This window comes from Papaver somniferum, chromosome 9 (assembly GCF_003573695.1).
Source record: "Papaver somniferum cultivar HN1 chromosome 9, ASM357369v1, whole genome shotgun sequence".
In the NCBI taxonomy this organism is placed as follows: Eukaryota; Viridiplantae; Streptophyta; class Magnoliopsida; order Ranunculales; family Papaveraceae; genus Papaver; species Papaver somniferum.
Window position 1 is genome coordinate 160,860,571 of NC_039366.1, and position 17,294 is coordinate 160,877,864.

Genomic DNA, 17,294 nt, shown 5'->3' on the forward strand with positions numbered 1-17,294 from the left:
TCAGGTGCATCTTATATATTCCTAGAATAAATCTAGGTTTATAATAGCAAATTAATTCCATTATCTTTCTTTGAGTCCGCAGCTACAACAACACCCATTACGTGCAATTTCAATTCAAGCCTAATTATTAAACTGAAGTTTTATTAAGGTTATTTTGAAGTATGTAAATAGGGACTATAACGGGGAAGCGGACATGTTAGCGAAATGGAGTAGGATAAAACAAGGTTTTTTGAATGTAAATGATCCAAATTGTTTAATTTTGAAGGACAAATTACTCCATGGTATTGTAAATCCGCTAAATATTTTGTTGTACAGTTCGTAGCGTTTCTTAATAAAACTTCAGTTTATTTAAAAAGAAAAAATCAGGCCTAATTGCAGCGATAGGTCTTATAAGGTACCACCACTGCCTGCACAATCCATCTACTAGCACCGCAAACAATCAACCTTCTCTGCACCACAAAAGCTCAAACGCTATTTTCCATATTCTCTGTATCAAGACCCATGTGCCTACGTATACAACAAACAACTCACGACAAGATAGATTGGAGTAAAGAGATTAGTTATTTCTTTTACTTTTTCCATTACAGAATGTTATCACCAAGGCACCGATTCCGTTTAGAAAAAAATTGGTTGTCATTTTGAACGTGTTTGCAAAGGAGGGAATAGCTGGTAGTGGTCAAGTATAACAATATAAATTATAGTGGAGTTAGTGATCAAAGTTGTATTGTAAGACAGCGAGATGAAGTGGGTTACTATTGACTCTCAAAACCAACCACAGTAATCCCATTTCTTCTTATTTGTCAGCTAGGAACATCAATAACTTAATTAAAATCCGACCAACCTTCCTTATCTTACCGGGAGTCTGCAAATCGAATCAATCCCTTTCAAAAAAAATTCTCCAACATCAACGGCAGCAACCGTTATTCTGTCCTCTTTACTCGCTTACTTCTTTCGGTTCAGGCATTTTGTCAAGCACTGGATGTGCGTCTAACAAACTGGTGAAGGAAAAACTCTGTTTGTACTAATTTCTTGCTTATTAGCTCTCTTTCCCTGCAAGACATTATTACAAGTGTAACCCATACTTATTAGCTCTCTTTCCCTGGAAGACATGATTAACATCACAACAACAACAACAACAACAAAAAAAAAGAGAAGAAGCTGTTACCTGTTGGAAAAGAAGCTGATATAAACAAAAATACTATAGAGAAAACTATGGTGTTTTTCTCCCGCTCACTAACAGTCCCGGTGAAAAAGTTTTAGGGAGAAGAAGCTGTTGGAATGAGGGAGAGCCGACTAATCCCTCTGTTTATTTTGACGACGGAGAATAAAGGGCATTTCTCGTAAACTCGTCCGTAGAAAATTGGCTGAAATATCCCATTTGGTTATTAGAAAAGTATTTTATAGCATCTTGGATATTTGAAAGGTTGGTATATGTTGCTCGTCTTTTTGACCCAAGAATTCAAATTCAAGGGCTAATTAACCAAAAAACTGGTTAGGTTTTGATTGATGTATATGTTAATTTTGCTGTCATTGACTCATGGTGGGAAAATTAAGAGGCCCTGGAGGTATATAGTTGCGTGGATCATGATTCTCACGTAAGATTTTGAGCATTTTAATGGATTTTTGTTTGAGATTTTTCAGATTTAATTATATGATCAAGTCGAACCAGATAATGGAGATGAAGGTACAAGAACAGAGATAAATAAGAAATCATATCATAGGTCGTATAAATTTTAATACGGAGTTTAAGGTACAGGTTGGATGACTTTTGGTTAATTTTAATCTAGGTGTTTGACTATAAATTGAAATTTCAATAGTACTACAACTACCACATGAATATGTCTATGTCTAATATTTGTATCTGTTGGCTCTTTGAATTTATAGAATTGGTCTTTAGATCTTAGAAACTACTAGATCCTTAAGGGTTTTTTTTCCTTGATGGTATACCGAGATATTGGGTATGTGTTCTTCATGTATAAATTAAGTTTTCTTGCCTTCTATCAATCATTTTCAGGTGTTGATTTGAAAATGGAGATGTTCACAAGTGGTCGAAAGAAGCTCAAGCTAACAACTTGGGGTTTTGGACAAGAGGGGAAAAACGTATCTAATGATAATCGTAATCAGTACAACGTTTCTCTTAGTAAGGTTTTGATTTGAGTAATAACCCTAATTTCCTAATGCACTTTTATTAATAAAATTTTACAACCTTCAGATTTGCTTCGAGTTTCCAAGATTTAGACTTTCAAACTTTGTTCATATAACTGTTTTTGTTTGGCCGGGATGAATTTAAGCTAAATAATGACATGGTTTTTTCATTATTGGAGTCAAGCATCCCTCCACATCTGCAAAACAAATTTGAAGAGTTCAAGATACAAAATAGAAATTTTAGGGTAAGAAACTGCTCTTAATTTGTGTTTCGGGTCACCATTTTAAAAAACTTACTTTCCTTTTATGCAGAGAAGAAGAATCGGACAACTGAGGAGACGCGAATGAGAAGCTAGGGAGCGTAGCGCGCGTCTTCACTAAGTTCACAACAAAATGGTGGACAGTTAATGGTTCAACATTTTATGGAGGGCAAGCATGATCTATATCAAAACAATCCAAAGGTTATCACTTATCAAGAAAATCAATATGAACAAGAAATACAACCCCATTCGGCACAAACCAAAAGAGTTCAATTACTGCACTAACTTTTTGGTTTTGTTTGGGCCAGAGACGAAACATTGAACAATCGAGGAGGCGCCGAATGTGAAGCAGGGGATCGTGCATAATCATCTTCACAGAGTTCATGCCAAGAAGAACAGAGACCAGTGCCACGTTCCGGAGAAGGGGAGGACGAACTCAATCAAACGAGTGTAAGGCTAATAACTTAAGAACTTCAATTAATTTAAACTTTTATTGTTGGCCGAGAGCCAGAATTGCACAATTGAGAAGGCGCGTAAGAGAAGCAAATCAGTGTGCCCGGACATATTCAGAAGGTTTACTAATAGGTGTTCAAGTACCACTACCAACCTTCCGGATAAGTAAAAAATGTAGCACTCCAAACTTAGTGGAGAAAAATGTTATGCGCCATTATCCAATCTCACCTACAGTAATCCAACATGGATTTCTCAATAAATTAGTACCTCACATCTATCCACACCGTGCAGCCTGGTGACGGTGGACAACTAATGTTTCTGAATACAATTCAAGGTATGTTTAGTTGTACAAATGTCGTTTTTATTTAATTCTGATGTTTAGTTGTACAAGGTATGTTAGCACATAGTCTGGTACGTGTGTAATAACACACGCGTAACCATGTTGACCAAGATATTTAGCTTATTGCATATTAGGAAATCTGATGTTTTTAGGAAACAAGACTCCTTGCTGTTCAAGGAACCCTGTATATATATATGTTGTACTTTGATAAATTATAATCATCGAATAAGAATCACAATTGTTTATCTTCTGTTTATGTGTCGTCTCTTATTCTAAACTATTCTCTAGTTCTTAACCTAAACCTAGTAGTCTTGTCTTGGTATCATCCTAGTTGATCCTCATGTCTTCCGCAGCCTCTTCAGTTTCCACAGTTCTTAATTCATCTCAATCGATGATGGCCTCTTCTGTTTTCTCTCAACCTCACCACATTATTACCGTCAAACTTGATGAGACCGATTACTCTCTATGGCGTGCTCAATTCCTCCCATATCTCCAAGGCTATGAACTCGACAGTTTTGTTACTGGCGACAACCCATGTCCCTCTCCTACTCTTGCAAACAGTGAAGAATCGAATCCAGCCTATGCTCCTTGGCTAAAACAAGATCGTATTCTTCTCGGCTGGATTTTCTCCTCGTTAACTCCCGCCGTTCTACGGAAAGTCCATCGTCTCACAAGTTCTCATGCTGTTTGGTCTTCTCTGGAATCTCTTTTTGCTTCAAAATCTGATGCGCATATCCATCACTTGCAACATCGTTGTGAACTAAGGGATTTAAGAAAAGTATCTCTTTCTATGAGAGATTACATTGATCGAGCTCGCAACATCGTTGATAACCTCGCTGCTGCTGACACTACCATTACTGAATCCGAGTTGAGTCACTGTATTTTAGCTGGTTTGGATACTTCATATGATGCCATCGTTACCTCTCTTACAACGTCAATGGGGACCATGAAACTGGAGGAATTCATCACTTACCTTCTCACGTTCGAGCTTCGTGTTGAAAATCAAGCAAAACTGCTGAATATCCAACTGGCGCCAACGTTTCTGCACCAGGCCCATCTCGTCAATCTGCATCAAGCCAATCTCGTTTCTCTGCTCGGCCCAATTTCTCCTCACCAAAAAACTCATCTTCCCTGCTTGGCCCAGTTCGTCTCCAACACAATACTCAATCTTAGCACAGTACTCAATCTCAAACACGAAGCTCCCGTTCAGAGATTCCTTGTCAATTGTGTGGTCGCAAAAACCACGAAGCTCCAGATTGTTGGAATTTCGATCGCAGTTTTCGTCCTCCTCGACGTCAGCCACCGACCTCCGTCCTCGTGCTTATACTGCTCAAACTGGTTTGTTGCCAACTCCTCCATGGACTCCTGACAGTGTTGCTACAGATCATATAACGAATGATCTTTCTCGTCTTCAGTTTTCAAACGAATATACTGGTCCTGATCAAATTCAAATGGGTAATGGCTCTTCTATTCCGATTTCTAATGTTGGATCTTCTATTTTGGGAACTCCCGACCGTAAGTTGCAGCTTCGTAAAGTTCTTCATGCACCACAAATTTCTCATAATCTCTTGTCAGTTTCTCGTTTTACGACTGATAATAATGTCTTATTTGAATTTCATCCAACTTTTTGTCTTGTGAAGGATCGATGTACCGGGAAGGTTCTTCTTCGCGGCAGTAAGAGGGGTGGTCTCTATCAACTTGATGGTTCGTTTAAGTTTCCTAAAGCTTACATAGGAGAACGTGCTACCTTACAAGACTGGCACTCTAGATTAGGACATCCAATGATGCGTACAGTGCGTAAAGTTGTTTCTCAGTTTTCACTTCCGGCTTCTATTCAGTCTATTAAGTTTTGTTCATCTTGTCATGAACATAGGAGTTATAAGTTACCTTTTCATTCTAGTAAAACTACTTATTTGAATCCATTAGATTTAATTGTCTCTGATGTTTGGGGACCTTCTCATATTTTGTCTAATGAAGGATACAAATATTATATCATATTTATTGATGTGTTTAACTTGGATGTTTCCTATGTCTCAAAAGTCTGATGTCTTTTCTATATTCTTTTTGTTCCAAAAGCATGTTGAAAATCTTTTTAATCGGAAAATCAAGATTTTTCAATCGGATAATGCACTTGAGTATCGCAAACTTACTCCGCATCTTCAGCAACTTGGTATTTTTCATAGATTTTCATGTCCACATACTTCTGAACAAAATGGTTTAGTGGAACATCGTCAATCGTCATATTCGTGAAACTGGTCTTACAATTCTAAACATGGCTTTTGTACCATCCTCGTATTGGTATGACTCTTTTTACACTGCTTGTTTTTTAACGAACCGTGTTCCGTCCATTTCTATCAATTATTCTTCTCCATATGAAGTTCTTTTTGGTCTTCCACCAGCCTACACTTTGCTTCGTGTGTTTGGTTATTTGTGTTATCTTCACCTACGACCATACAGGTCTCATAAAATGGAACCACTTTCTTCTCCTTTTGTTTTTATTGGATATAGTCCATCCCAAAAAGGTTACAAATGTCTTCACATCCCTACAGGACGGATATATGTCAGTCGTCATGTTGTTTTTGATGAGACCACTTTTCCTTTTGCGACCGCATCACTGCCTTCTCCGGTATCGACTTCTTCACAGGTATCTATTTCTACTCCCTTAAGTTTTTCTTTACCGCCGACATTCTCTACTCGCTATCAGTCAGCACGACCAGTTTCTGATGTGTCTCCTTCACTTGGTTTACAGCAGACATACCCAATTACTCCGCTCACCAGCTTGTCAGACTCAGCCGACAACACTACTTCTCTTGGTTTTCAGACGACACAGTCAACTACTACAATCATCAGCGTGTCAGACTCATGCGACATCAATATTTCTTCTCTCAGACCTGTCACCAACTTGCAGTCTCCAGATCCTGCTTCTGAACATACACAATTGTCTTTTTTGCAGCCGACAACGTCTATGCCAGAGTCTACTACCTTACCTTCACCTATGCACCTTCCAGAATCTAGTCACGTATCTACTACGGTGTCTAATTCAGCTCTGAATGAGCCTGTTCAAAATTCTGTGCCTGCCTCTGCTGTTGTCACACATCCAATGGTGACTCGGGCTAAGGATGGCATTTTTAAACCAAATTTGAAGTATGCACTGGTAGGTGATTCTCTTCTTGAGCCTACCTGTATTTCACAATCTCATAAAGATCCAAAATGGCGTACGTCTTCCGATGTCGAGGTCAATGCTTTAATTCGAAATGGTACGTGGTCACTAGTATAATATGATCCTTCTATGAATGTTATTGGATGTAAATGGGTATTTCGTATCAAACGCAATCCTGATGGTACAATTGCACGTCGTAAATCTCGCTTAGTTGCAAAAGGCTATAATCAACAAGAGAGAATTGATTACTCTGAAATGTTTAGTCCGGTTGTTAAACCATGTACTATACGCATTATTTCTCACATTGGCTTTGTCTTCCAATTGGCCTATTCGTCAACTTGATGTACATAATGCTTTCTTACATGGAGAACTTCAAGAAGAGGTGTATATGAAACATCCACCGGGCTATGTGTATTCTCGTTTTCCTACGCATGTTTGCAAGTTACACCGTTCTCTCTACGGCCTCAAACAAGCTCCTCGTGCATGGTACCACAGACTTAGTACCTTTTTGCTGCAAATTGGCTTTGTCACTTCGAAATGTGACTCCTCTCTATTCATCTACAACGGTACTCATGGTACTATTTATTTGTCGGTCTATGTGGATGATATTATTGTTACAGGTTCCAATTCTACTGGTATTAAATCCACTCTTGATCGTCTACAACAAGAATTTGCAATTAAAGATCTTGGTTCTTTGTCTTATTTTCTTGGAATTGAAGCAATTCGTATACCCTCAGGATTGTTTCTTTCTCAACAAAGGTATGCTCATGATCTTCTTATTCGTGCAAAAATGGATGGTGTTAAACCTATTCACACACCACTTAGTACTTCTGGGGACATATCTTCTGATCATAGTACCTTATTAACTGACGCTACTGAATATCGTAGCATTGTTGGAGCCTTACAATATTTGACATTTACTCGTCCTGATTTGGCATATGCTGTTAATAAGGTATGTCAGTTTATGCATGCACCCACCGTTTTTCACTGAGGTCTAGTAAAGCGTATACTTCGTTATCTTAAAGACACGTCTACTGTTGGTATACTTCTTCGACCATGTCCATCTCTACAATTATCTTTCAGTGCGTATACTAATTCAAATTGGGCTGGTTCTCTTGAAGATCGACGTTCTACTAGTGGTTATTGTATTTTCTTGGGTGGTAATATTGTTTCCTGGAGTGCTCGTAAACAGAAAACAGTGTCACGTTCTAGTACTGAAGCAGAATATAGGGGACTTGCAATTGCTACTGCTGAAATTATGTGGATTCAATCACTTCTTTCAGAACTTCGTGTTTCTACTCAATCACCTCCTGTTCTATGGTGTGACAATCTTGGTGCAACTTATCTTACTGTCAATCCTATATTTCATGCAAGAACGAAGCACATTGAGATTCATTATCATTTTGTTCGTGATCAAGTTGCTTTGAAACTTCTTGATATCAGGTTTATATCCTCCAAGGATCAAATTGCTGATATATTCACAAAAACGTTATCAAAGGATCGATTTTGGTTTTTAAGGTTCAAACTAACGGTTCAGGATAACCCGTTGCGCTTGCGGGAGGGTGTTAGCACATAGTCTGGTACGTGTGTAATAACACACACGTAACCATGTTGACCAAGATATTTAGCTTATTGCATATTAGGAAATCTGATGTTTTTAGGAAACAAGACTCCTTGCTGTTCAAGGAACCCTGTATATATATATATATATGATGTACTTTGATAAATTATAATCATCGAATAAGAATCACAATTGTTTATATTTTGTTTATGTGTCGTCTCTTCTTCTAAACTATTCTCTAGTTCTTAACCTAAACCTAGTAGTCTTGTCTATTCAGTTTATGACCGTCGGGCATTGAGCGCAATTTGTTATGATTTGTTATGATTTTTTTTATCAGTGACATGTTTTAGTTAAATCATTAGGGAAACGGGAGAGGAGGATATAGTAATTAAGGGGTTGTATTGCGGAATATTCCACCCGGCCCTTCACTTTGCTAACAGTAGTTAGTTGTTTGCTACGTTTAGTACTGTTTCTCAGTTTTTTTTTTCTTTCTAAGTAGACTTAATTGTGTTTGGAGGGATGGGCATATTGGACACAAGAATTTGGTCACATTGCATTGGTACTGTTTGGAGGGGTCATTTAGGTGACAATGTGCTGAATACATCGCCAATGTTGGATTATATAAAAAATATTGTTTTCACCCATTTTACCCATATAGTGTAACTCTGCCTGTATCCGCATGCACATTATTGTGAGCTTCTATGCTAACACTTGACTAGATGATTGTAGTGGAAACCTCGGCATGCCTCACTATTTTTTTCTTTCGGGAAAATGGCGAACCTCAACAAATATATTGATAACCTCGATTTTGGAAATTGGAAACCTTACAACAGCTTCTCAGGATCATAATACATTCATCAAAACTATTGTATCTCCACCGGTTCTTGAACAATTCCATCCTTCCAAACATAAAAACCATTCCTAAATTCCCAGAGGGCCAAGTAACTTCAACGTGCCAAATTGATTTTGAAAAAAGATCTCGGCATGCCTCACTGAAATATTGATTGTTACCACTATTGTTTTTTTTTAACTATCTCAATTTGATAACAAATTGGTGTTGTACCCTGCTTCACCTACACAACAAGTCTGTGTTATGCTACTTTATTTTAACACAATCATTTTTTTTAATTTTTTCTTATTCTTCCTTATATTTCTCTTTTTGATAGACATTTATTAAACTCCACGATGTACAACCTCATGTAATGCCGTGCCGTTATGGCACGAGTTATTTCTAGTTCTAAACCAAATACAAATACAAAATCATAATCACTCAATTAACAAATACAAAAATCTTTAATCAAACTCAAATTTTTTTCAAATCAAAAACTAAAATCTAATCAATCACAAACATAAATTGAATTTTCATTCTTTTTGGGTTTTGAAAGACAATTCGCAAACAAACAATTCAAGTAATTGAGTTAAATCCTTTTAATGTGTTCCTTTTAAGAGAAACTCAACAGTGATTTAACCATGAATCTCTGAAATTTCTTCATCAAATTTTCTGAAAATCAACCTAGAATCGGTTTATGTGTGCATTAGCGTAAACCGATTGTAGTTAATGTTACCAGAAATCAGTTTTTGTTGTACACACACATAAACCGATTCTGGGTTCAAGTTTGAATTTGTAGAGAAATCAAGAATCGGTCTTTATGTGCCTCATATATAAGCCGATTATGAGAAATACCAAGTTTTTTGTATGTTTTTTTTGCTAGAATCAGATTATGTGAAAGACCACATAAACCGATTATATATTTCATATAAAGACCGATTATGGTTAACCCACTTCTTTAACTCGAGTATATATATATGGAGTAGAATGAATGTTAGTTTTATTTGATGTTTAACAACACATAATTTACCGATCAAAAAGAAAAAACTTACCCAAAATCGGTTTATGGTCATGTCCATATTCTGGATAATCGGTTGATTTTCATGTCCATATAAATCGATTTTGGGTAAAGCAAATTTCAAAAAATTTATGTATTTTTGAAGTTACAATCAGTTGATATCAATGTCAACATAATCCGATTCTGGGTTGGTATTCTTAAAAAAAAGGGTTGGGATCCTTTAACAAAAGATTTTGACAAAATCTTTCAACAAAATTTGCTAACCACATGATCCCATATACCTAACGGCTAATCTCATGAATGATGTGCCACCTATATGTTTGGCTCAATAAAAGAAAAGTCAAAAATGATTACATGATTTTAGGAAAGAACGAGAAGTTCAGAAAAAAAAATCAATATGTGAACTAAAATCATTTTATGTTGCATATGCTAAGTTGCTAACGGTTTCTTTTCTTTCAGATGATCTTTAAATAATAAATATTGTTGGATGGAAAGGTGATGATCGCGTAAGCATATCGAGCGATTGAGTCAAAAACAGTAATTGTAACGTTACCAGTACTAATTAATTTTCTACTCCTTCCACCAACATTTAAGTTCTGAAATTTTCATTGATGTTTTCTTTTTGTATTTTTTCTTGAGGTATTCATTGATGATCTGGTGTGTGTATATATATCTTTAAGTAACTACTGGGAAATTTAATCAAAATATTTCTGGAAAAAGCAATTTTAAACTTTTACATGTTTAAATATATGTTTAAACGGTAAATCAAGGATATATACAGTTATTAAGATACTTGATAGTATGGGAAGAAGATGAGTATTCAACCTAACGAATTAAGTTATCATTTTCAGAAACTTTCTCAATTATTCATTATATTTCCCATATTAGGTTTATCATTCCTATAATTACGTTTGGACTTCTGAACTAAAGGTAAATTAAGTCCTGCATCATCCAAAAAAGGGGGCCGTTAGATGTATGTGATCGTACGGTTATCAAATTTTGTTGAAAGATTTTGTCAAGGGATCCCGACTCCTAAAATAATTGGATAAAGAGTTTCTAGAGATTACTTCTTAATGACCCTTTTTGTTTTTTAGTACCAGGCCTCAAATAATCACACTAGGCCCCAAACTATCCAGGTTATTAATATAAATTCTACTTCATTTTTTTTGATTGACAAAGAATTTGGTGCTGACAAATTTCGAACTCATATCACTGTTATCATTACCCAGTCATTACTCGTGAGGATATCAGTGCACAATCATTTTATCTGAAACTTTAGCTACCAAAAATCATATGCATTTTATCGCACAATCATTTCAATTTCAGAATCATTTCTCTGTCCCTAAAGTTGGTAGGAGGGGAGGATTATGCTTAATGTGGAAAGATAACTACGATGTGCAAGTCATCTTGCATTGCCAGAGTTATATACACGTCCTTATTACACCCCCAACACCTGAACACCCTTGGTTGTGCTCCGGCATCTATGCTCCTCCGCACCCAGTTGCAAGAAAAGATTTTTGGCATGATTTCCCATCAATTTTTTCTAACATTAATGCACCATGGGTCCTTCTTGGCGATTTTAATGAAGTAATTGGCCAAATGGAGAAAAAAGGGGGCATACAAGTAACGTATGCACAAACCCCGCCCATTTCTTAACGTAATAGATCAAATGAGACTCATGGATCTGGGATTTCGAGGCGATCCGTTCACCTGGAAGAACAATCAACAAGGACAAGATAACATCCTGGAACGACTTGACAGAGCAATGAAAACTCAACATTGGCGTACGTCCAACCCACATGCAGGTGTTACTCACCTACCGAGAATATCCTCAGACCATGCCCCAATTCTGCTCCAAATGAGAGCAATCGACTGGCAAGGGAGCAAGAACTATAAGTTTGAGTATTTATAGCTTACCCACCCACAACTGCAAAAAGTGGTGAATTCGGCATGGAACAGGCTTCATGATGCGGATCCCACGGTGAATTTGCATCTCAAGCTCATTTCGACGAGCGAAATCCTTACCAAATGGAACAAGGAGACTTTCGGCTATCTTCCTACCATGATCAAGAAATCAACGGAGAAAATCAAAATGGCCCAACATCAATGTGCCACACGTGTTGGCAATGATTTGACATATTGGCAACTCCATGAAAAATAACTCAGAGAACAACACATTACTTTACTTGATTGCCAAGCAACGTATTGGCGAAAAATATCAAGAATTGAATGGCTACAATCGGGCGATCGTAACACTACTTTCTTCCACACAAAAGCAACAATCCACCGAAGTTGCAATAACATTTGAAAACTTCAAAATCACCAAAATATTTTGGGTTACTGAAAAAGATGTCGTGGTTGGACTAATTATCGATCACTTCACTGATCAATATACGGCTCCAAATACAGTGATGGATGAGATCCTATTTTCAGAAATAACCCCAAGGTTAAAACCCAGCCAATGCGCTTCGCTGACGAAAGAAGTAACCTCTACAGAGATCAAACAAGCCCATTTCTCCATTGGCTCTGAACGTGCTCCAGGCTGGGACGGATACACTAGTAAGTTTTTCAAAGTTTTTTGGGAAATAACACATACACATCTAATAGAGATGGTGCGAGGTTTTTTCAATTCCTTCAATATCCACCCGCTTATGAACCACACCAACCTAACTTTAATCCCCAAAATGGACCACCCATCCAAACCGTCGCAATTCAGGCCTATAGGACTTTGTAATGTCACCTACAAAATCATTTCAAAAATCCTGGTAAATCATATTCGCCCCTTACTCCGATTCCTGATCATCCCTTATCAAAGCGCCTTTATACCCCAAAGATCTATCCAGGATAACATAGCAATTGCTGGAGAGCTTTTTCATCATATTAAAACCTCAACCAATACTAAGGACCCCAAAATAGCATTGAAATTGCATATCCAAAAATCCTATGATAGTCTAGACTGGGGTTTTGTTAGAAAAGCCTTTACTAAATTAGGTTTTCCGACAACTTTTATAGAATACATCATGCTTTGTATATCAACGATCACATATTCAATCAACATCAACGGCACGCCACATGGGTATATCACTCCAACTAGAGGAATACGACAAGGGGATCCACTCTCCTCATATGTGTTTATTATTTGTGCGGAAATACTTTCAACAAATTTGGGAAATCTTTAGGCCCAAAAAGCGGTGGAGGGACTACGCATCTCAAAAAAAAAGTTCCACCAGTTCTCCATCTTATGTACGCGGACGATCTCCTCATCACATACAAGGCTTCAACAGAAGGAAGGAATCGACTCAAACACTTGCTCCAGGCATACAACATATCAGCAGGTCAACACATTAATACTTCCAAATCCACCATCATCCACCATCCAAATCTCAACCAACAACAACTGCTTGACCTTCATCAAGCTTTCAATATGGCCACAACCTCGACACTACCGATCTACCTGGGAATCCAATTCAAGCACGGAAGATCCCGTCATATTTACGAACCTCTGCTAAATAGGTTAGCACGCAGGGAAAAGGGATGGATGACGAAGTGCTTAACACCTTCAGGAAGATTAGCCCTGATAAAATCTTCTCTAACCCCTACATCAAATCACATAATGCAAGCACAACTTCTTCCTATCAGTGTCAATAAGAAAATAGATCGTATCACTAGGAACTTTTTATGGGGACATGACTCCTCGGTTAAGAAGCTCCACCCTCTAGGTTATGATAAGCTGACTAGGACCAAATCAGAAGGCGGTCTCGGAATCCGAAAAATCAACGATCATAATAAAGTACTACTCATGAAGCGGGTCTGGAACATCCACGAGAAACCAAATTCAATCTATGCTAGCCTTTGCAGCGAAAAATATCTTAGGCATCAACATCTCTTTTTAGGAACTCCAGCTATCCCATCTTCAACCAGTCCTCAATGGAGGCAATTAACATCCCTCATTCCCACAATCAAACACCATCTTTTCCACAAAATCGGAGATGGGTTAACAACCCTTATTCAAGAAAACTGGATTCCGCAATTTGATAACACCCTGGATTCGGCGATCTGTTACCCAATTCAGATGGTCGCTGACCTCATTGATCCTTTCACTCACACTTGGAATCACAATAAACTAAACCTCCTTCCACCCCACATAATCCAACGAATGGTGAATATCCACCTCCCTCAAAACAACCCATCTGATAGAATCATTTGGCCTTTCACCAAATCCGGAAAGTACACCACATCATTTGGATATCACTGTTTAGCCAGCTCTTGGGATCATTCCCATCGAAACCCTTTACCACCAACTAAGTTTCTCTGGAAACTCCCATGTCCTCCAAAATTACAGCTTTTCTTGTGGAAAGCAATTAACGAAGGCCTCCCGACCTTCACTATTCTAAACCATATCCACCTCATCGATACCGACATTTGTCCACAATGTAGCACTGATCCGGAATCTGTTGGCCACATTCTCCTCCATTGTCAAGTGGCTATGGCGGCATGGAACATTCTCCACACAAGACTCCCTAGTCACTTAACCACAACCCAAAATCTTCCAAACTTTCCAAATCCCCAAATGACAATCCCACAAATTTTACAATTGAAAACTCACCCCTTTGTCAAAATAGCTTTCTGTTTCCTTTTCTGGTCTTTATGGATAGCTAGAAATGATTACATTTATCGACAACGACAACCAAATCCGGGTAACATCGCCCAGATGGCTCTCTCTCTTCAACAAGAGTTCTCTTGGGCACAAGAGCACCTCCCTCAGGTGCTACCTGGAATACCTGCTCCTGCAAACCCAAGAAATGGAGAACGAACGTCTACTACAATCTTCATAGGTGGGATCAAACCTAATCTAGACTGGGTCAATATCAACACAGACGGAGCAGCGCGAGGACACCCCGGAATAGCTGGAGCAGGTTTCATCTACAGAGATGCTTATGCCAACACCCTGGTAGCCGTAGCACAACCACTAGGAATTACCAACGCCCTCACAGCTGAGTCATGGGCAATGCTTATAGCGACCAGGACGGCAAAAGAACGAAGCTGACCAAAAGTTCAATTTGAAACCGATTCGGAAAACCTACTTCGATTCCTAACCTCAGATGTCGATCCACCATGGTACACATCAGGAATGATCGCTGAAACCAAATAAATCATGAGTCAGATCCCTCACTGCACCATCAACCACCACTACAGGGAAGGCAATCAAGCGGCAGACAGACTAGCCAATCTGGCAGCGGACAAAAGTCAATTAGAGAACCTTACAACTTTATTTTGTGATCACACAATCCCACCATGCATCATTAAATTTTAATAGATGAGTCCTTGGGTATCACTTATCCTCGTGTAATTGTTGCTTAATTTTAACAATATCTTCATGCTTCAAAAAAAAAAAAAAATTATGAAGGGAACAGAAGAAGAAAATAAATTTCTACGCAGAGCCACTTTTGGAGCATGATTCCTTTCGCTACGGCGTGGAACCTTTTCATTAACCTCACTGCCCCTGTATAAACATCCTGGAATTAGGGTTTCAGAATCACCCTTTGTGTCTCATGTATACATTTGGTGTTTTTTGGATTTCTTCTTGCCGTCTGGAAGAACAATAGTAGAAATTGTAGAGAATGGCTATGAGAGCAATTTTTAACAAGATATCTCCTTTCTCTTCTAATACTTTATCATTAGGTTTCATAGAAGGAACACTAAGGATTCGTCGTTCCTTTTGGTGTTCAAGATTCCGACCAACTACTAGAAAATTTGCCACTAAGGTCCGATTTTTTGCCTTCCCCCCTTCTAATCTTTTTATATTTTTTTGTTATTTTTTGTATTATTTGGTTGATCGAACGTTTTATTTTCAAGGAGGAGGAGGATGAATTCAATGCATTGAAGTATTACATATATCTGGAAAAGAACACACCGGATGATGAGTTTTCCGATATGATTTTTGATTCTATGTATGAATCCTCTCGATATGATCTGCCGGATGGTTATCGGCCTTCAAAAGTTGTCGAGGAAATTATACGAAAAGAGGAAGAAGATGGTGAACGACAAAGAATTTATGAGGAAGAGCTTGAAAATGAAAGACTTGATGAATAGGTTGCCCAATCGCTCTGTTATAGATAAGGTATTGTCTTCAATCGATGAGCTTATTCCTTGTCATCATCTATTAACATAAACGCTTGTACCTAGCCTCACTGCCTCAGTCTAACTGAGGATTAGAAGACATCTCCTCTTGATCAAAGATAACAAGCCCAAAAAAAAAACTCACTGTGAGGGAAAAAAATATGAATAATAGGTATATTTAGGGGTGTTTGATTGAAAATACATATAAAATAACTCTTAACCCTTAATTTGTAGGAGGAGAAATTAACTGCCCCACCTATTCTCACTCCCTAGTCCCTACCCCCTGCTTTCGATATGTAACAAACTTTTTGAAAAAATTAGCCTAAACTCTATGAGAACAACTGTGGTTGATTCAGTGAGTGTTAAGGTTACGTGATGTATAAGTATTTATTTAATTGTATTTTCCTGTTTTAAGTATGTCTTCGTATCCAAGTCTTTTAACTTTGGAAACCATTGTAACAAACCCTTGTAACAACTGTTTATAAATACATGGAACTCTACAGCAAGATGTAGAGAATAAGAATTCCTCAATTAACTTGGTATCAGAGCAGGCTATTTGCGATGAGTCATTTGACCGCGTCACCCGATTTAAATTTTCCACGTGTTAGACCCAACGAGGCTACACGTGAGGGGGCGTGTTGAGATTATTAGTCCCACATTGTCTGGGCATCTAAGATCCTGCGGTTTATAATCTCTTAAGACCTCTCCACTCATCGCCAATTGGTTATGAGTTGGATGCCTATATTCTTCGCAGTCACAGACTCATGAAATTTGTTGATGGTACTCATCCATGCCCTCCAGAATTTCTTGATGTTACGAGTACATCTGATGGAAAAAGTGCAGCTGATGAAAAATCCGAGACTAAGACTGAACCCTGCGTATGAGTTGTGGCAACAACAAGATCATACCATTATCATTTGGCTTTTCTCCACCTTGTCCGACCCTATATTAGCATTAGTAGCTCGTCTTGAAACATCTGAAGCAATCTGGAGTGCTATTGAAGGAAAATTAGCTTCAAGATCACAGGCACGGATAATGCAACTTCAACGTGATTTACGTACTATACGCAAAGGTGAGTCCACTATGAGTGATTAACTTCTCAAATCCAAAACCCTTGCTGACAATCTTGCTACAGCTGGAGATCCCGTTTCTGAACATACCTTCCAGCAAATCATCCTTGATGGCTTGGAAACCTCTTATGATCCAATTGTTACTACCCTAACTGCTACCGTTGATAACAAACTTTTTTCTATGGATGATTTTCATGCCCACCTCTTAGCATATGAGATGAGAGTTTTTGCTCAACATTCTACCCTTTCTCCTCAACCCATCGTCAATTTAACTACTTCCTCTTCATCATCACAACATCCTCGTGGTCCACCGCAAAATCGTAATCGAGATAACAATC

The 17,294-nt window shown here is 38.0% G+C and overlaps 1 protein-coding gene across 1 annotated transcript; it reads left to right on the plus strand.

The window, feature by feature from the left end:
* The first annotated feature begins 15,166 nt into the window (after positions 1–15,166).
* On the plus strand, positions 15,167–16,376 carry LOC113308108. The gene is made up of 2 exons (XM_026556592.1): positions 15,167–15,531; positions 15,623–16,376. The coding sequence occupies exons 1-2, from the start codon at positions 15,388–15,390 to the stop codon at positions 15,857–15,859; spliced, it is 381 nt and encodes a 126-aa protein (XP_026412377.1). The 5' UTR covers positions 15,167–15,387; the 3' UTR covers positions 15,860–16,376.
* Positions 16,377–17,294: the final 918 nt, after the last annotated feature.

Bases quoted from the DNA above. Each gene is read 5' to 3' on its own strand.
- LOC113308108 (XM_026556592.1), top strand. From the start codon at position 15,388: ATGGCTATGAGAGCAATTTTTAACAAGATATCTCCTTTCTCTTCTAAT. The intron at 15,532-15,622 runs GTCCGATTTTTT...TTTATTTTCAAG, and splicing joins CTAGAAAATTTGCCACTAAG to GAGGAGGAGGATGAATTCAA.